Source organism: Xiphophorus maculatus, chromosome 5 (genome assembly GCF_002775205.1).
Source record: "Xiphophorus maculatus strain JP 163 A chromosome 5, X_maculatus-5.0-male, whole genome shotgun sequence".
NCBI lineage: Eukaryota > Metazoa > Chordata > Actinopteri > Cyprinodontiformes > Poeciliidae > Xiphophorus > Xiphophorus maculatus.
In genome coordinates this window covers 5,817,324-5,838,497 of record NC_036447.1, presented here as the reverse complement: position 1 = coordinate 5,838,497, position 21,174 = coordinate 5,817,324, and the positions used below count along the sequence as shown (strand labels likewise).

The following is a 21,174-nucleotide window of genomic DNA, read 5'->3' as shown; positions in this document are numbered from 1 at the left end:
GACTGTCCCCTTGTTAGATCATGAACTAACTGGAACTGACCACATTTTTAAACATAAAAAAGTTCTCCAAAAAGAGACACTTCTCGCCCCAAACTATAGATATTCAAGAGCAGACAAGGACGAAACACATATCTATAACGCTGGAAAAAGCTACATAACCTAAGGCTTTGGGACTCCAGTGAACCACAGTAAGGGCCAGTATTCACAGATGGAGAAAACATTCAACACCGGGGAACCCTTCCAGAGTGGCCAACCAATATAAATTACTACATGAATGGACGGCACCTCATTCAGAAGGTCACAAAAGACCCAGGACAACTTCAGACCGCCACTGCCTCAGTTAAGGTCAGACTTTCTGATTTGGCAAAAAAAGAAAAACTGAGAGAAAATGAGGAAGTTCCCAGTAAAAAACTGCTGCTGACCAAAGAATGCCTTATGGAGATTGTTGCTGCCAAGTGTTGTGCAAACACTATTAGGAGCCGACGCATTTCTGAAATAAGGGCAGGTTTGTTTGGATTTTGGAGAGTGATTTTATGGATGTTTTTTAGTAAAATGTGTTTGTACGTCATCCACTTACCAATGTTGCAGTGCTCTCCTGTCCATCCTTGGTCACACTCACACTTCCCATCTTTACACACGCCATTCTTGCTGCACAGCGGATGGCAGGCTTTCTGATCACAGACGGTTCCCGTCCAGCCCTCCTCGCAGCGACACATACCACCGTAGCACATTCCATGGTTGCCACAGTCTACTTCACACACCTCTGTAAGAGTAACACAGGGGTAAGAGGCAAATTAGGACACATTATTTCATTTGGCCTGTAAAACAACAATCCAATTGCTTGGCAACATAAAGTAGAACATTGTTTTAAGCCCTCATACAGCAATCCTCAAAATAATTTCATACTCACTTTGCAAGAGCAAAACAACCCGCTACAATGTAATTGTTAGCTTTTCATTGCATTGCATTGATTTTTAAAGTACAGCTGTTCTTGCCAAGCTCTGGTCTTGACATTAGCATTAACAGGAATATCTGCAGCAGCTGACACCAGTCACATTTAATTTACCTGGCATAAAGAACATGTAGCTGGGGTCTACTGATAAAGCATACCGGCAGTAAGCAGTGACACCTGAGCTACTTAGTTGCTGACTGTAGTGATGCACCTTTTGTTATTAGCTCAGAAAGGCTAATTAAGCTGCAGAGCCGCTGCTGTTTGGAGTTCATCCTTGTATGAAGAAATACCTCAAGCTGTTAGCTTGAAACCTTTTGCGCTCTGAATGTCGTGGTGATTATGTATAACGGCTGACGGTGGCATAATTCTGTTTTCGCAAAACTCAAACAAACATTAAGCCATAAAGGAGGTTACAACTAGAAGCAGATGCATTATATTTATCCTTAATCTGAATGTGTCAGTGCTTATCATGCAACATTCTTCTCAGCTCAACCTCATACAACAAGAAGACGTAACATTTTGACCTCAAAGAGAGGCCTGTGAACGCGCTGTCTGTGAAGTTGATGTGGTGGAACCTGATGAAAATGGGGAAGCATTAAGATGTGAGGAACTTTAACAAGGGTCAAACAGTCTTGGTGGATGAGTCATGGTGTGTCCACAAGTGCAGAGAAACTGGTGAACCAGTAAAAGGGTCAGGACTTATTGATGGACCAGAGAGATGGCAGGGTTGCCTGTGTTGCCAAAAACAAGAGCTTCTGTTGCCAGAATTACAGAAAAAGAATAATTTTTTTTCTTTAAAGAGAGCTTTAAACTACGAAAGAGGACTATGGTCACTGAAAAACAACAAGAATTATGACTGATCTCAAAATTATGACATTAATCTCGGGATCCTTACTTTAATATCAGAATTCTAATTCTGTGTCAATCTACATCTAAATCCAAATAAATAACCAAACATTCTCTGGTGCATGTCCATTATGTTAGCATGTTCTTTGACACAGGCTTTCTGCACACTGAAACCCTGTGTGAAATTGGGCAGATCTGAGATTTAAGACTACATTTGTCTGCTGCTGCATAAACAATTTTAACAATTCTGAATCTTAGAAAAAAAAAGAGAATTCTGAGATTAAAGTCAGAATTCTTTCTTTCCCAATGGCTCTAATCCTCTTCTGTATGAACTACACGAACTGACTTTAATAAATAATTTTGGAAAGTATTAGCCAGGGCTGCACGATGCCACTATTGGCAGCACTGTTGCCTTACAGCAAAGTGGTCCTGGGTTCAAATCCTGACCTCCGTAGAGTTTGAATGTCCTTTGCATGCGTGGGTTCTTTCCAAGTACACCGGCTTCCTCCCACGGTCCAAAAACACAACTGTTTAGGTTAATTTGTCTCTCTAAATTGCCTTTGGGTATGAGGGGGTGTGTATGTGTGTGTGGCCTCTGTGTTGCCCTGTAATGGAATGGCGACCTGTGCAGAGTGTACCTCTCAACCAATGACCACTGGAGATAGGCACCAGCCCCCACAGCTCTCCATGGATAAGCAGTTAAACCCAATTAATAGATGGATGCAGTATTTACCGTTAAGTGAAATTAAATCAAACATATATCCTCTACAAATATAGTTACATTCTAACATCTTTAGCAATTTTATATTGATAACAAATAGTTATTTTCAGTTATTAGGAGTGTAGAGAATATTGAGGCTGATATGTTCTATTTAAGTTGTACTACAAATCCACTAAATAAAACAAGGAATTGCCGGAAAAAAGTATCACATAGATATCATAGAAAGCAAAGACAACATGTGCAACAGTTTGACCTCTGCAAGTTCAAAACACAAAGCTCAGCATGATAAAGATGAAAACTCCCACACAAAAGTCACACACATTACTCAGATGAATGCCGCAAGCTGTAAGCTATTGCATATCTGTCTTATGTTTCTCTGCTTAGGTAAATAACACCGCAACATTGCCTTTCTTCCTACACACTCGATACTGTAGAATACAGAATTTAATCTCCAGCCAGTATTTTTGGAGATGTCAAAAAACCTGAGGTGACAAAGATCCAATAATAACTGAATCCCATGCAATGCTATGCAGAGGCTCAGTCTACCCGGATGAATATTTAATGACCTTTGCATGCCAAAATGCTTGACACCCTAAATCATAGCAGCCCAATCTACTTCCTGATTAACTTAGCTAGTGGTTACTTGACACTGTGTAGAGCACTGCCCTATAATCAATAAGGTCCCGTTTATTCGGAGCTGCTCTTCAATTAAACAATAAAATTTTTGTTGCGATTCCACCGCTTGCTTACATAACATCAGTATCTGAAGTTTCTCACACCAGCACTTTTTGAGAATAGGTCTCTGAGTAAAACTTTTATCCTCCACAGAGATGTGAAGTATTTTGCTGGAGCGAAAGTGCAGAACACACAGATGCTAACAACAAAAACAGTGGCGAATAGCATTCTCTTGTGCTTTGTAGCCTTTTGAGTTTAACACAATTCTTGATAAGGGATATATGTGTTACATTTGTTCGTGGGAGATTGGTTTCTGTTTCCTATTTGGAAGCTAATGGTCAAAAGAGAATGCGCGTTCGATGACATGCTAAAATCCCAACTCCATCCAGTGCCTTGGAATGACAAATACAGCTGACTCAAGGTTTGTGGGCGTTGGTGTCCAGATATGGAACGTTTCTCCAATCAACATGCAAAAATACTGGCAGTTTCTAGCCAGCTGTCTTTTGTAAATGTAGCCTAAAATAAACACAGCGAAAATGTGTCTTGTTGAAAATTTACAAAGTCAATTTTAAATTTCTTTATCCCACAAAATGCAACAAACATACTTCAAAGTCATAATAGAATTTGATATTCATCATGTTTAAATCTATACAAAACATGTTTCTATACAAAACAGAATTAACGCTGACAAAATACTTTCTGGAAACAATAATGACTCAGAGCATTTCATTTGTTCAACAGGATAACCGTGACACACTGCAGACATTGTTCATGAATGATCAGAAGAACACAATGAGCTTGAGTTGCTGTCCAATTTTTTTCAATCCAATAACACCATCCAGTCTTTAGGATGTTCTGGGCAAAAAACTCCAATCATGGGCGGAACATCTCACAGCTTCCTTTACGTAGAGGTTATGCAGACAGCAGACTGTCAGACCTTGTGCAGGCCATGCCTCCAGAGGTCAGGACTGTCTGAGTCTGGAAAGTGAGGCTATGCGTTACTTTCACTGTCTGCAATTTCTCTTTGATTTGTATGTGTGTGTTTATATCCAATGACCAAATGAAAGCCTGGTCAGGAAAAGCTTGATATAGAACAAAAGCACGACAGTGTGAACTCAGCTGTGTTTGTGAGCGGCCATGTGGCTCTCCCACAGTCAGCCTGCGTTAGCGTGGCTGTCTGTGTGAGTCCACGTCAAAGAAAGAGAGATTATACGCCACACTGCTAAACTCTGATAAGGGACTGAAGTGCCTTAGGTTGAATGTCGATGTATCTATCCACACATGTGTGTTTGATGGCTGCGTATTTAAATGTTTTGACAGATCTTGAGGAAAAGGTCAACAGCACACCAAAAGTAATATTGTATCAGTGCAGGATGTATGCACGTGTGCATGCTACTAAGACACAACACTTAATTGGATGTGTGCTTGATGGTTTTGACAATACTTGCTATAACAGCTTGAGGCAACACAAACAGAAGTGAGAGTGCGCATACACACTCCCTTCCTCTTGTTTGTTTTTATGTCATGCCATCTGTTACTGATCTGCATTCTTCCTCAGTTTTATCTCCCCTTTTACTGCTTCTCCTCTCTCTGTCTCCAAACAGAGACGCTGAGAGCATATTTGAAGTAATGGGTCCTGATAAAAGTAAAAAAAGCTTAACATTACATTAAAATTAAACCTGGTTATCTTTTCAGAAATGAGCCACGAGAGCTGTGGCACAACAGCAGTGATAAATTACCATATCAGCAAGTCAGGAATGATGCAGATTTTCTTTTTTAAAATTAAAATGGATCTTTATCTACTTTTACAGATGTGGCATAAATAACGGTTCCATGAGAAGTTATATTTGCTTTGATCCTGTTGCTGGAGAGAGAACAAAAAGTAGCATCCAGTTTTTATTCCTGGAAAAAATATTTAAAATGCTCAACATAAAAGCCAGAAACACATCTAAGCTACTTTTTATGCTGCTCTGTTACACTTGACTGCCTTCCTTTGCTAACTCGCTTCAACCACTACTAGAAAATCTCACCTTAACACTTCAATTCTCTCCCGTCAAATCTGTTCTGCGTGGATGTTAGGGTTGTAAAAATATTTAATTTTCAAATATAATCAGAAAATTTTGGATTTTTAAGATACTCATTCAGATGAAAATTAGTTTGAACTGTTTTCATCTTTCCAAGTTGACACCAAACTTCATACATTAATCGTGGCGAAGCATCTTAATTCAGACTGTGATGTCTGAATCAAAGTTAAAAATGTCACTAAAGCTATATGTATGAATGTGTGTGTGTGGGTATCTACAAAAGCATAAGTAAATTGGACTTTTTTCCCATCTTTTTTATTTATTGTTGCATATCTAGCACTGACTTATTAATTCCGATCATATTTGTTAGATTATTTCCATGTTATGTTAACATGGCTCTTTAAAACGTCTGAGAAATCTCGTGTGAAAAGAGCTGAGGAAGTCATTGTAGTGCCCCTTCCCTCCATCTTGGATCTGCTTCAGAACCGCAGCAGGGACAAGGCTCTGATTATTGCCAGAGATCGCTCACACCCTCTCCATGAACTTCTGGAACTGTCGTCATCAGACAAATGGTACCACAACATCAAAAGCAGAACCACCAGAGACGCAACTTTCTGCCTCAGGCTGTTAGGACTACAAGCTTCTGATCACATTATGCACATATCATATTGCAAAATTGGTCTTTGTGTATGCTATTATTTAAACATCCCAGAAATATACCACTCCATAGTTGTAGTACTACAAAAGCTACACAGAACAAAATGACAATATCTGATTTAATGTGGATAGTCTGTGAATTAGCACAGTAATGAAATGTAATGTACACTTGTTTATTTTTTGTTTGTAAATATTAGCTCATTGGAAATGACCTCACCTAGAGAACAGTCTGATCCCGTCCAGTTCTGGTCGCAGGCACATGTACTGGTCTCTGCGTTGTAGGTGCCGTGGCCAGAGCACTGGTCCGGACACAAGGCCTTAGCAATCTCACAGCTGGCTCCACCCCATCCCGGCTGACAGTGGCACTCGCCGTGGATACACACCCCATGGGCCGAACAACTGGGGTCTATGCAGTCCACTGGAGACAGATGGGGAGAAGGGATTACTAATTTAACAGACACTGCTGAGAAAGAGTGCTGCAGGATTTTTATTTTTCCTTTAATATTGTAACAAGAACACAAGTTATTTTTAAGCACGAGACCAGATATCATTGAAAATCTTTTCTAGGTGTCAGCCTAAAATGTGAGGAGAAGAAAAACACCAGTACAAAAAGCACGCTTTGCATACTTGGATAAAACCCACCTTTCATTTCCAGGGTGTGATTTGTGTATTTTCATACAGTTTGAGATTAGTTTTTCTGAAAAGACAAACGCTACACTTGTGATGGACACGTTACACGGAATTTTAAAATTAAATGTGCAAATTTAGCTTCTGCATGTCATGTCATTGTGATTAAATCTGTTCTGCTTGTTGAACCGTTATTTAACTACAGACATAAAAAAATAAAAAATTGAGCACATTCATCCAGTTGATTATTCAATTTGCACATCCCAGATAGAGACATAAAGACGCAGGATGCATAGCTGAAAACTTTAGGCCACGACGTTAATAAAAAAATGGAGATGGCTCGATCTGTTAGGGTCTTTTTATGACTGTTCCATGTCTCTGATTGGCTTGTTTTGGCTGCTGCTGTGCAACCCTTCAATCACTATCCTGTTTGTTTATTGAACAAACCTTTTCAACTGACATGAATTATGGAAAATAATTATTTAAATTCATAACTTATCCCAAAAAACCTGTGGATGTCTGGCTTAGCTGTGGATCATAATTTATTATGGTATCAGATGTGGAGGTAATGCAATGACTTGATAAATGCAGCATTATTTCTATAAACTGCAGTGTGAAGGTGGTTTTAGCCGAGATCCTGGTCCTGATATGTTGATTTTAGAGATAATAAATGTTATGAGTTTCAAGTAATTTGCATCCTGCATTTTGATGCTCTTGTTAACACAAACTGTTCCGTTAATGCTAATTTCCTGATTAAGAGTCGGTTTATTTCTGACTGTGATCAAACAGAAATGGGAACCTCTACAGGAAGCCTGCACAAAACCTCCAGGACATTGTAAAGTGTGTTGTTAAACACAGAACGGCAGCATAACAGAGGAAATATGTACAACTTTCCTTCTTGTTTAAAGGCTCATTTAAACTTCCTGACATTGCAGAAAAATGGCAATAAAAATTAAAAATGACTTCTGTAGCTAACAGAGTATTGATTTGAATCAGAATTACGACCAAGGTGGTGCCCAGAGTGACTTGACTGTGTAGCTCAGTGGCTTAGCAGAAGTGCAAATGAAGTTGGGGCAGCGTTAGAAGTCAGACTCCTGTGCATGTTGTTGCATTTATGAACACGCAGACCTGAGAAAATGCGATTAAATGAAAATGCTTAATCAATGCTGTCAAGAACGCGGAGAAAACACATCCAGTTATAAACCTAACTCACCTCATCCCCCAAAACGGCTTTCACCCCTCATATAAATGATCTTCATCATGTCTGCTTTTATACACTCTTTAAAGATTTGAATATAAAGTCACTCTGCTGTCCGTTTGTGAACCTGCATAGCGCGCCGTATGTGCAGCGAATGCCAAATTAATGTCAACTGGCTGCGATTAAATTGCGGTAATGTACACCGTGTGGCTTGTCTAAGCTTTTAGCAACTGTAGTGTAACCACTGATGTGTAATTGTATGTCAGATTAGAGTAAATTAATTTGAGCTGGAACATTATCATTTTAATAAGCTACTTTTCAGCAGGGGTAACTCAAGCAGGTGTGCATAGGTCATTCAGATTATTAGCTTTAAATCTGCACTGTTATGTATTTAGCCACTGGGTGGTCAAATTCATGTAGGGAGAAAAGGTGAAAACTAACAAGGGATTAATTACATTAACAATGCACCTTTATCCCACCCAGGAGTTGGAGAGCACCTAGGTGGGCTAATGCTAACCTTCATAAATCTAAGAATGTTTAACTGGCATCTTTTTAAAATAAGTTTAACACTTTAAATTGTCACTTTACATTGATGAAGTCCTTACAGAAAAGATGAGAGCTAATGGTATTATTATTATTATTATTATTATGACAGCTATTAACAAAATATCACATAAAGCAAAGTGGTTAACAGTTCCTACAATGCTTGTGGCTGTTGGACACATTCTGATAAAGAAGCCTAATAATCTGTAGTAAACAAGCTTTAATGTGCTCTCGCAGTTCAAGTCATCAGGCACAGGAACCATTCGGCTGAGTTCAGCAGGCAGAAAACAGATTTGCTTAATGATTGTAATTGCTCTGGTCCTGCAGTGTTGGAGGAAAATGTCCTGCAGGGATGCTAGGACTAATCTTATGCAGCACTCTGCTACTTTGGCCACTCTGCAGGGCTTTCTGATCTTCAGCTGAAGAAGATTCTGAATCACAAGCCGATCCCCGGGTCCAGAACACGCTCTATAGTGACCGTACAGAATATTTTAGGAATTACCATGGAGACCTTAACTTTTCTCTCCTCTCTTTGTCAGGTGACAAACCTGTGAACACCAGAGCACCAGGATGAGTGGATGAGGTTTTGTCCCTGTAAAAATAGACACTCAGGTAGCTGAGGCTGATTACCCTCACCACAGGTACATCGTAGTTACACATCAGGCGGGATGGTCAACCTTTCAGTGTTTCAGTAATTGGCATACCAGCTACAAAATTATATATCTTAGTCATAACTTGCCTAACGTCAATCATTTCTCACTAAATGCTGATGCTGATACATTGGGTTGCTGTGCTTACAGAATAAATAAATTATTTTCTGCCATACACAGTCTTTGCAGGGAAGTCTTTGGTTGTAATAAAATATGGCGAAGTTCAGGGGGTGTTTTAAAATTTAAGAATGGCTGGCTGCCTGCCAACAGATGAAATGCTACTCCACTTCCCTTCTTTAGACTTGCAGACCAGATATAAGATTTAGAACTACAGCGTGATCGACAAACCTCACAATTGTGTTTTACTAGAGGTGTAAACCCCCTGCACCTTTGTCAGGACACCAGAGGGTTTAAAACCCATCCTATGATCATAATAGCATTAGAAAAGCAAGGAAGGTGCCCACACTGTAATTTCCCCAGTGTAACAAGCAGCTGAATACCAGTGTTCTCCGCTGCCTGTTCTGTCTCAGATCCCTCAGCTTGGTAAAGAGTCTGAGTGGGAGTATCGCTGTTAAATGCTGAGAAGAGTACGTTCTGTCTTTTCCACCTTGATGTTGGCCTTCGCACATTGTCTTCAGTAAAGATCTCGTTTGTCTAGAAAATGATTTCATGGTTTGCCTTTTAAGTGAGTTGGGAACAGCTCGCAAACTGATACGTTAGTGATGTAGAGAACAGAGTCTGGATGTGGGTTTTCAAAGATTTGTCATTGTGTTGATAGTTGTGAGGTACAGTAGATTCCCCTTAACAATGTCAAACAACAGAATGCTTAAAGTTCTAATGCGAAAACTCATGATAGTTGTTCCCTACTTTAAAACTGCAGTATCTTAGTTTTATAAATAATAATAAAAAAGTGTTGAAACTGTCACTGTACTGTAATACGAGACAAATAATGTGTAAAAAAAAAGAAACGTCAATCTCCTCTCTATGCGACTATTGCCATCCTAAGAAATGCACCAACCCCGGTCAAAAGCAACCAATCAGAGCCAGGAGGAGCATTTTAGCTGTCAATTAACCTTGTGTAAGCGCTGCTAAATGTGCTAATAACAGAACAATAAGTTACTGTTCCAGGAAAACCACTTATTTCCTGTCACTGGTAGCTATGCTAACTAGACTAGTAATTCAAGGCAGACTCTCCTAGTGGTCACTGTAGTGTAGTAGAGATACATTAGCATGATTGACAGCTCTAAGACTATTCTCCTGTTTCTAATTAGCACTGGAAAAAGGAAGAGGAGCTCAAATTCTTCACAGGTTATCAGCGTCATACCATGCTATCATAACATAGTGACAGTTTCAGAAATTTTTTTTAAAAATAAAAGTTACAAGCTCCTGCTTTAAGTTGAACATTTATTACATATCTATACAAATACCAACAAACCCACTGCCTTGGTGGGCTTCTTTTTCCTACCTTCATCACAGTTATCTCCCTTATAACCAGTGTTGCAGATGCAGGCTCCCATCATGCAGATGCCATGTCCTCCACAGTTGATGTCAATGCACTGGTTGGACGGGACGTCACACTCAGTGCCTTTCCACCCACTGTAGCACTGGCAGCGGCCACGGGAGTAGTGGCCATTCCCACTGCACAGGACCGGGCAGGCAGCTGAATTAGATACATGGAGACAGATGACTTAGTCAGGCAGTAAATCACCCCCTCCTGAACAAAATTTTGTAAACCAACAAAATCCGCAATTAGTCAAAATCTGAATAATTTATGATTTAAACGGAATAAACAGCTCCAGGGGCCTTGAGCAGCTTTTGTCTGAATATTTATAGTTACCTTTCTTATTGTGTGAGTAAAATAATTCTATTATTCCTTTGAGATGCGAACAGCTTGCTTACTTGATTGATGAATCCAGGGTAAAAACAAGGCCAGAAAACACCGGCGCCAAACAATGCTCAACACACCAATTATTTTCTATTATAATCCCCCACACATCAGCCCAAGACACTTTCTGACACTGTCCTATTTTCAAGCACTGTTGCACCTGAAAAAACACAATTTTTATTTCTGGTCTCTTCCTCCTGTGACAGCCGGGCTCCTGTAATCGCTCTCCTCCACTTTTATATCAGCACTGTCTTTTTAATAAAAGCATAAGGGGAGATTATTGTCCAGGCTACACAAATAGAAAGAACAAGATGAGTTTGCTACAAAGTTTCCTGATATTTCATAAAATAGCTGTGGAGTGCCTTTGACCTGTGATATATGAGGTTCCATTTGGCTTTAGGCTATGCAAAAAGATATAAACAGGTGTGTCTAAAATAATATGCGGTAAGTTGATCCCCAACCCAGGGAACATGAAGGCTGTGAAAATGGAAAGGCAAGTGTACAGAGCAGCCGACGGAGCCTTCGGAGTGCGCGGGTCACGTTTACTGCTGGGATAACAATCTCGGAACAATAACTGCTTCTCTGTGGGTGGCTGAGTGTTTTTCCATGAGCATTTACCTCGAGAGCAGTCAGGCCCCAGAAATCCCGGGAAACAGTGGCATATTCCTGAGAGACAATCACCGTTTCCGTGACAATTCTGAGGACACTCCATAATTGACTCTGATTAAGTGAATATGAGAAAGAGAGAGAGAGCAAGAAAGAGAAAGGGAGAATTTAGTTGTGAAAATTAATTAGGTAGATTTGAAATGAAACTGAATATTTTAAGAAATAACATGCACAGAGTGAGGCTGCATAGAGAACCATCGTCTGTGGTTGCTGTTGTTACAGCCAGTCGGCCCCATCAACACATTTAAAAATCCAATTATCCTGCTGTCTCGCTGGCTCTTTTTCTTCTTATGTGACTAGTACAACCGGCCATGAAGACCCGTAAATGTGTGTGTGTGTGTGTGTGTGTGTGTGTGTTTTAAAAAAACACAGCTGCATATGTGTACGAGTACCACACATGCGCATAATCGGAGAGCACGTACAGTATACAGTTTGCAATCAGCAGATGGCACATCTTGTGTTTGTGGTTTCAGTTTTTGTGCTGGCAATTTATGATTTCAGAATATTGTGCAGATAACCACATTAACTTACTTTGTAACAAAAAGCAGTATTTACTTATAGTTATATTTGCACTGCTGCGAGATTTTGATTATAGTCTTATCATACCCACAGGAAAAGCTGCAAGAAAAGTCCAATCAAAATCTATCAGTAATTAGCAGACTGATTGCTATATGAATGAGCAGAAATTATTGCACTCTTGTGCAATGCTTACCCCAGTTTGCGTTAAAATGACCTCAAATATAAGGAAGCTGTTGCTTCAAATATTTCAGATGAAAGAGCATTTTTTGTGATACTCAAAGGGTACAAGTCCAATAAGAATCTCTTACTTAAGACCCTTGGACAACATTTACATAAAAACGGGCAGTGAACAATTTTCTTCTGTTCAAAAAATAATCAATGACTGACTGAAATTCAGCAGGATGATCAAAAACACTTCTATGTTACAAAAAAGTTTTAAAAACTGTCAATATTCTGGCACACTGTGCCAGAATATCAAATAGAAATTGCATAAGGAATCCTATGCCACTGAAAACAGGAAATGTTTAGTCTCAATTGTTTTGTATTTTATACAGTATTTGGTTTTAAAAACTATAAAGTCAGTTTTATCACATTAACACTGATTAAATCCTAATTTCAAACATCGTCAAGCTAAATCTGCCAGCATTTAAGTTATTTCAGAAGACTTGCGTATGAAAAGTGAGAGGAACATGGTCTAGCTCATGCTGGGGATGTGAATTCAGCTCACATTTGTGGCAGAAAAGCGCTATAAAAGAATAAATTCAGTCTTAACGTCATTGAGCCAGTTTTGGAACAAGCTTACCAGAACAATCGGAACAATACATTTTATTATTCCTGTGGCATATTGGGTTTTGGGATATTAAAGCAGAAAATCCTCCATTGTGCCACTGCAATATGAAATCAACAGGTTCCAGTGAGCATAACATAAGTGGGCTTCGATCAGTAGTTCAGTAGATATTTAATCAGAAGATGAGACGTTTGTATGACATACCCCCCATGAACTCTTATATGCACTTCAATGGGTGAATGAGAGACAGATTGCGAAGGATCCTTCAACATTCATTTATTGCCTAAAACAACTCTTTGCAGGCCGCTTTGACTCTTTGAAATAAAAAATATACTCAAAACGTAAAGGTTAGTTTACAAAAAGCCAGGCTAACAAAAGGAAGCGGCCACTCAAAGACGCACATAAATCCTACCTATGACGATTGTATTATAGGAGACTTGCTCTGTGTTCCGTCCATCATTGTAAAATGCCAGATGCCAGATTCCTGTGTCCAGGTACTGGATGAAGCCGGCCTCCAGCACGTTGACGGACCGCGTGTGTCGAGCGCCAGGCTCCTCCTCGTGGAAACCGGCGATGTACGCAAACATAGAGTCTGCGTCACTGAGCGCTCGCTTGTCTTTGGAAATGAGTCGACTACCATCCAGTAGCTCAACAAAATCATACTGGAAGACACAAATACACACAAATACAAGCATCATTCACCATGATGGACAATCAGGGACAAAGATGTTAAGTTTTGGAGGCCTGTTCTATGTTCTGATTAAATTAAAACTGAAGTGATTGGCCATAGTGACCACTGTTGCATTTAGAAGAAAAAGGGGGAATTGTTGCAAGCCTGAGAATACCATATTGGGGTGGAGGCATCATGTTGTGAGGATGATTTGTTGCAGTAGGGATTAGTGGATTTCATGACGAAAGATCATTATGTGGAAATATTGAAGAAACAAACACCTCAAGACATCAACCTGGAATTTGAATCTTGGGTCTTTTAAATCGACAATGATTTAAAACAGGGGTTTTAAAAATGATTTAAAACCCCCATACATAATACATAAAATGGAATACATAATTCCATTTTATGTATTATTTGAGTCTGGAGGATCTTTTATTTTGAAAATCCTTTAACCGGATTCTCTCGGTTACGTCTTGCGCGCCAACATTGAGCCCACAAGCAGCAAAATGAGTAAGAAACAGATCAGATGTCTTTGGAAAGTTTATTTGCGAAGGGGAAAAGGCCCAGAGAAGAGACAGGAGAATCCCGGCAGGTGATTCCCACATTCCAAGCCCGCTCTGCATGATATGGTGACCGGCTCGTTAATGAGGCAATGAAGCCTTCAAACTGAGGCAATGAAGCCTGCAGCCCCCCAGGCTGCAGCAAAATTACCAAGTCTTGACCGGTCCACGGTAATAAAAAGGTTGGGGACCACTGATTTAAAAGACGTTTATCGCCAAAGTGATTGGCTACCATAGTGACTGAGAGACAAGAAAGTCCTTCAGCTTTGGTTTTTCCATCACAAAGTAATTTTTGGCCTTGAAAGGTGAGAGTAAGACACTTGCATACAAACACCATCTGTCATGGGGAATCGGCCAAAAGTCCAGCAAAGCTTGTGGAAGGTTACATAAGAAGTTTGACCAAATACCAAAACATTCTATGTAAACTTTAGAATAAAGGATATAATGTAAGCAAGATGCTTTTAAAAATGAAAGAGCATGTGAGGAAACAAACTGCATCACTTTGCATCTAAGTGAAGGAACTCTTGGACTAGAAGTTCCCTTTCTAGATTGGCTTCATAGACTGTATGAAGGCCTATGATAACTTTGATAGAAACACAATGCAGAAGATTTTCTAATCTTCCGGAGTGTCCATTGAGCTCCTCAGGATCATCCAACATTTATATGGTATGAGGGCCTAAAATGCAAAGCAGTCTGTGAAGGTGTTAGCACATACAAAAGGACTCACACAATTCTAAAGGCCAATCACACGGAGCCTTGTCCTGCTGTATGTGTTTTGGTGTTAAAAGAGAGTGGTAACTTTTCGCCATCACCACATGTTTGAGAAAGGATTGCTGCAAAGTGTCTCAATACATTGCTGAGCTTCTTTAGAGAAACAAGTTTTACCAAATGGCATTACATTCTCTACTGACCTTAACTGTGCTACACAGTAAAGGGATTGTATTGTACTGTATGTACTTGAATCTGAATGCGAGTGCATGTCTAGACTGGAATGTAAAGGGTTGGATTGAATTAACCTAAATATCTGAACAGGAATTGAACAAAGTAGTGATTCACATCAAAAATGCAATTCTTGGAAAGAGTCTCAGTTACAAACCAGAAACCAAAAAGCAATTACACAAAGAAAATTGGTGACCCGGGCTGTATGAAAGAAAGGAAAGTAGTGAGGTTTTGAGGAATTCTTGCCAGCTGCATGTTTTGTGTTTATTCCATCTGATCTGAAGGGCTGCTGGCATGTTTATGCTTTCGAGTCAGGAACAGATGAACATCGATTTGGCCAGTTGAGTCAGCAACATCTTTCTAAAATCAAAATATATTTTCAGTGAATCTTCCCATCAAAACACTGCGGAAAAAGTTAGCTTTCCCTTAAGCATATTTGATGACTGACTCAATGATACCATTGACTTGTTTTAGTTTTAAACTTCAGCATGGAACCATCTTGATATGATATTTTATATTTAGAAAAGACAAACCATTGTTTTCTAACTTTTACGCATGGTTTGAGTCTCTTTGCTGTGGGAATTGAAGCTAGGTCATGACAGTGGCTGTTCTGTTTTATTTAAAGAACACAGATAAATCACAGTCTCACCAAGGCGACATATGTTTCTGGAACATCATAATCTGTAGCAATGTCATCATTTCTGAAAACCTCAGATAATCTCAACCAAACCAGCCATTTACACTGGAAGAGGATTTATCAGCTGAGATAACTGGTTCAAACTACCTAGCAAGTTACTCACTGTGGTTAGTGACACAGGCTGGGTAGTCACACAGTGGAGTTATTAACTTCATGCGATGGAGGATTGCCCTGCATACAAAGACCGTGGTCTTCTCAAAACTGTCCAAAATCATGGCTAAGTTAATGTGTCCCTCTCTACGTTGTCCTTAGGTGTTTTGTTTGTCCTGTGTGTCTGTGTTGCTTTGTCCTCTTGCCCAATGATCAATGAATATATGTATCAGCCCCCCACGACTCAGCAGGGATAAGTGGATATAGATGGATGGATGGATGGATGGATGGATGGATGGATGGATGGATGGATGGATGGATGGATGGGATGTACTTTTTGAAGTAAGATAAATCTCTTTTTGTGTACATCATTTTGCCTGTAGAGTAGAAGCTGCCCAATAATAATGCACATCTTACTTTCAGGTATTGATCTCCTTAGACCACACAGTCCTCTAAACAAATACTTATACATCAACCTAAATGCTTAAGTCTACATGAAGAGATGCAGTTTTAAGCTGGAAAAAACACATTAAAATAAGGATATGGTCAAAATTCTAGCTTGACTTATAATCGCATCAACAGAGTGTAAAAAGATAGTTTCCCCTGCCTGACTACAGGTTTACCAACGATTCCTAGTTCAAAATAGAATTGGCGGCAGCTAAGACTGTGGAACCAGCTCTCAGTTTTAGTCCATGAGGCAGACACCCTGGCTACTTTTAAGACTAGGATTAAAACTTTCCTTTTTGATAAATCTTATAGTTAGACTGGCTTAGGTTACTATTAGGTTGGGTTATTTCTGGAGCTATGCTGCTATGGAATTCAACTGCTGGAGGACATTACCACCACCTGTTTTTACAACTTTTTACTCTCTCTACTCTCTGAGTGTTTGCTTCCAAAGGCTCTGTCTTCTCCTTTTCTTTCCCAATGAATGTACTCATGGCCCAGTGCTTCCATGTTTTCTGGGTTCCCCCTTCACTTCCAGTCAGTGAAGGCAGATGGCTGCTTATCCATAGCTTATTTATAGAATGTGGGATTGCTGCAAAGTCAATTAGTCAGTTCAATTCAAAACAACTTATTATTAACTGGCATTTTTTAACCAACTTTGTCTCATTGTATTGTATTATAGCTGGATTAACTGAACCATAGCTTACTCCTATTGTAGGATGAATTGTATCAGAATGAACTGAATCAATATGGACTGAATTTATTTGTGAATTTGGTGTCAGGAAAAATGCTTACTCAACAGATTTGTTTTACTTCCGCTGTTTTTGTCTCATTTCAATGTTTTAAACTTTTACATAAAATTTAATTTCAAACCTGTCTGATCACCTGAGTAAATACAAAACTGATTCAAGAACACATAAGAAAAAGTCACAAACAACTATAAGTCTGGAAGGGTCTACCAATTTATTTCAATGGCTTTGGGACCCAATGGAACCACACTAAGAGTCATTATTCACAAAAGGAAAAAACATGAAACAGTGGAAAAGTTTTCCAGGAGTTGCTGGCCTAACAGAACTACTCCAAGAATGCATTGATCACTCATAATAGAAATCTGGACAACATGGAAAGCACTGTACCCATCACTTCTCTCAGGTAAGGCCACTGTTAATGTAACAATAATAAGAAGGAGAGAGGGGGCAAAATTCTGTGATAAAAAAAGTGAGATTTTCTGGAAGATTCTTGTCCTGCTACATCTGGTATAACACTTTGGGGGAAAAAAAACATTCTGACAGTTAAATACGTTGCAGTTTTGGGATCTTGATGTTTTGCTGTAACTAATGGAACCGAGAACTCTGATCTATTCTCAACAATTCACAGGGAGAGTCTCCAGCCATCAGATTCAGGACAATAATTCAACACAAACAAGGAAGTCCACATCTGAATGACTTAAGCATTTGAAAACCCCCAAAATATTCATTTAAAAAAATCTGCAACAAAAAGGAATACAAATGTCTCCACAGTGATGTGAACCACTTATTACCACTTCTCATAAACACTCAATGGCAGCTGTTGCTGGCAAGGCTGGCAGAACCACTTACTTGATTTAGGAGGAAATAACTTTTTCTCACAAGGCGAGGTTGCTTTGGAAAGCTTTTTACCCCTTAGAAAATGAAATCATCCTTTTAAAACTACTTTTTGTATTTACTCAGGTTTCTATGTCAAACAATAAATTGTGTTTGATGATATGAAAAACATTTATGTGTGACAAAAAGGAAATTTAAGTAATCTTTTTCACAGCCCTTGAATTAGATAGAAAATGGACTTGTTTTGTGCTGTAAAGTCCCTTGAGACATCTTGTCTTGTGTTTTGATGCAATATAAGTACAACTGAAATGAACTAAACTGCATTACTTTGACAATGACACATCAACCAGTAAAATAGATATCATTAAGGACAAGGTGTGTCAATTGTGAAAGAAGTAGTCACAGTAAAGCTAAAGCAACTGAGAGTCCCAGGCGAGAATCACGTTTCCACCAGGGGAACGTAAAGCGGCCATGATGAACTGGGCACCAAGAACAAAGAAGAATCTGTTAAGAAAGAGGAGAAAAACGGCATTCCCCCATACCTCCATCGTTCCATCTTTAAAACATTAGGGTTTTAGTATCATGGTTTTTTTGCCTCAAGGCCAGAGCAGTGCCACCACTGATGGAACATTTCAAACTTACATGAGACAATTTAAAAAACCCCACAAATATCTACAAAATATAACTATGAAACGTGTCTTACAAAAAATGTGGATCTAATTGCAACTAAAGCCCCTGAGCAAAAAGCACAGCTGGAGATGAAGTATATCTAACATTGCTGTAAATCTAAATCCATTTATGCATATGGCATCAAACACTAAACTGATTTGATTCTCTAAAGGTTTACTTATTATGCCTTTGGTGCTTTTGGATTTGACTAGCTGCACATTTACTTGCGTGTGAATTCATTCAAAACCAACATTTCTTTTGGTTTAAATCTTTGGATCAAAATGTTCAAAGCAGATGGAAACTGTTAAGTTTTTTTAAGAAACTAATATATTTAAAAGCTTAAATCTGAAAACTTAGAAGGAATAATGAGAACTTGGCTATTTGGTGAGGGCAAGGCCGTACAGTATATGCTTATTTATCCATTAGGAATACGCCAACACTGAATTAGGAGTGGCGCTGCGGGAAACTATTTTTGGCCACGCACAGATGTAAGTGCATCAAATCAAGAGGCAGATTAAGTTGTTCAGCTTCCCTTTTAACTAAAATCACATAACACATTTAACCTGAACTCAGTAAAAAGATTGGAGGGTTTGACATTTTGAGAGAGGGAGTGTTATTTTATTTGTTTTTTTTTTTAAAAGAAGCTCTGGTGTGTGTTAAACTTATGAAAGGTCAAATGATTCACTGAAGGCTTGGATGTTTGTTCACGGCATCAAATCAGCGGCAGTCATCTTTCTGATGTGGCGAAATCATTGTGAGACATACAGATGAAAACACAAAGATTGAGCTGTCGGTGAGGTTTCCGCTGCTTCGTTCCCAACTTCAACAAGATTTCTTTCTTAAAGCGGTTTCAAAATGTGACCGTTATAATGATGAATTCACACTAATTTTTCGTATTCCTTATTGCTCGTGGTACCTGGGTCGAGGGATGGAACACAGATGAAGCGATTAGCACCCGTTCCTGCACATTAGATGATTCTGGCTGTGACTACGCCTGTCTTTCTGTGTGGACTGGGAGTTTCCTGTGTCCCTGCATGTCGGTGTGCGTGGGTGAATGTCTGCCTGTAATGGCCATGTGGTGAAATGGAGACCTATCCAGGGTGTACACTGGCTCATATCCAATGTCAGCTGAGACAGAATCCAGGCTCGGCAAGAAGAAAGGGGGAGGAGGTAATTATTTGGCAGTTACCTTAGTTTAGGGTTATGACCAGCATAACTGTAACACCCTTAATCTTTTCCAGATGAAGTTTAGTTTTAAGTGAAGTACTGATTAAATATCCTTCAAATGTGTTTCATTTTGTTTCACGTTTATAGTCAGATCAGTAGCATGCAGTCATTTACAGCGTTCTGCGTTAACATTTCTGTTTGAGTTTTCATCTCAGACACAGCAACATAAGTAACCATAAAATTAATTTTCTTTCCTAATGCACAACATGACTCTAAGCAGGAGAAGTGTGGGAAATGGAGAAGGAGCACACTAACACTGATAGGAATGCTAATCTTTTTTCCAAAGGGCTGAAATGTAGATGATTTCCCAACTATGCTTTGCTTTTGCAGCCTTACATCCCTGGAGTTCCAATCCACTAAATCAGGAAACAAAGTTTAATGTTTCCTCTTTCAGTTTTATTCAATCATAGCACAACTCAAAGCGCATATGTAAGATGATTCAATGTTTTAAAATGTTTTTCACTAAAGCAAACCATCTAGAACATGAAGCATTTTAAAATAAGCAATTTTGTGTTTTTCTAGTGTGAATTTGATCCGTCTTTGAGGAGAACCCAAATTAGACCATAAGCTCTGCTGTCACATTTTCAGTGAAGGGCAGAAAGGAAAGACAATGAAGGGAGGAAATGTATGAAAGAATGGGATGAGGGAAACAAGAGGTACGAAAGAGGAAGATAAGGGACAAAAAAAGGGGCAAACACAAGGGATAGACCTGGGGTTTTTACACAACGAAGGACAGAAAGGTGGAACACCAAAGGAAAAAAAGAACTAAAGAAGGGAAGGACAACTGGAAAGACAGAGGGAAACATAAAAAAATGGAAAGAAAAAAAGTAATGTCACATAGAAGGAGGGAAAGAAATAAGAGAAATAGGAAAATGATCAAAAAAAATAAAGCAATAAAGGGTCACAAGTAAGGAAGATTGAAATGATACAAGGATGAAATAAGGGGAAAAAGAAGGATGGGCAAAGGCAAAGGAAGGTGAAGCAAGAGAGGAAGCAAGGACACAAAAAAAGGAAGATAGAACACAAGATTTAGGTAATTGGGTAGGAATTATAAAGACAAATATTTTCTATACTATATATACAATAAACAGCACCCTCTCCACCACATAGTGGACAGACAGCGGAGCACCTTCTCACATAGGCTGCTCCAGCTCCGCTGTCGTAGGGACAGATACAGGAAATCCTTCCTGCCACATGCCATCTCACTGTACAATAAAAGCTAAACCATTGTTCTGCACTAATCAGTCCAATTTTGCACAACTGCACTGTGGCACACTTGCTGTACATATGTTTAAATATACATATCTGCATTTTTTGAATCTTTGCAAGGACTGTTCTAAGTTGTTTTTTATATTAACAGCATTTTATATTTTATTTTTTATTTTATAGACAACTACTACTCAGTGGTAGTTGTTATTGTGTCTTGTCTCTATGCTGTAACTGCAAAGTAATTTCCCTGCTGGGATGAATAAAGTACTTCTATTCTATTCTATTCTATTCTATTCTATTCTATTCTATTCTATTCTATTCTATTCTATTCTA

At 39.1% G+C, this 21,174-nt stretch overlaps 1 protein-coding gene across 12 annotated transcripts in view; it reads right to left on the bottom strand.

Annotated features, from left to right (window-relative positions):
• LOC102233011 (teneurin-3) overlaps window positions 1-21,174 on the bottom strand; it is a 323,707-nt gene that overhangs the window by 86,012 nt on the left and 216,521 nt on the right. For all 12 annotated transcript variants that reach the window (XM_023333407.1, XM_023333406.1, XM_023333410.1 and 9 more), the window contains 5 exons: window positions 13,163-13,412; window positions 11,397-11,498; window positions 10,359-10,553; window positions 6,093-6,293; window positions 578-763 (listed from right to left, as the gene is read on the bottom strand). In XM_023333407.1, coding sequence (XP_023189175.1) covers window positions 578-763; window positions 6,093-6,293; window positions 10,359-10,553; window positions 11,397-11,498; window positions 13,163-13,412 — 934 coding nt within the window. The remainder of the gene's footprint in view (window positions 1-577; window positions 764-6,092; window positions 6,294-10,358; window positions 10,554-11,396; window positions 11,499-13,162; window positions 13,413-21,174) is intronic.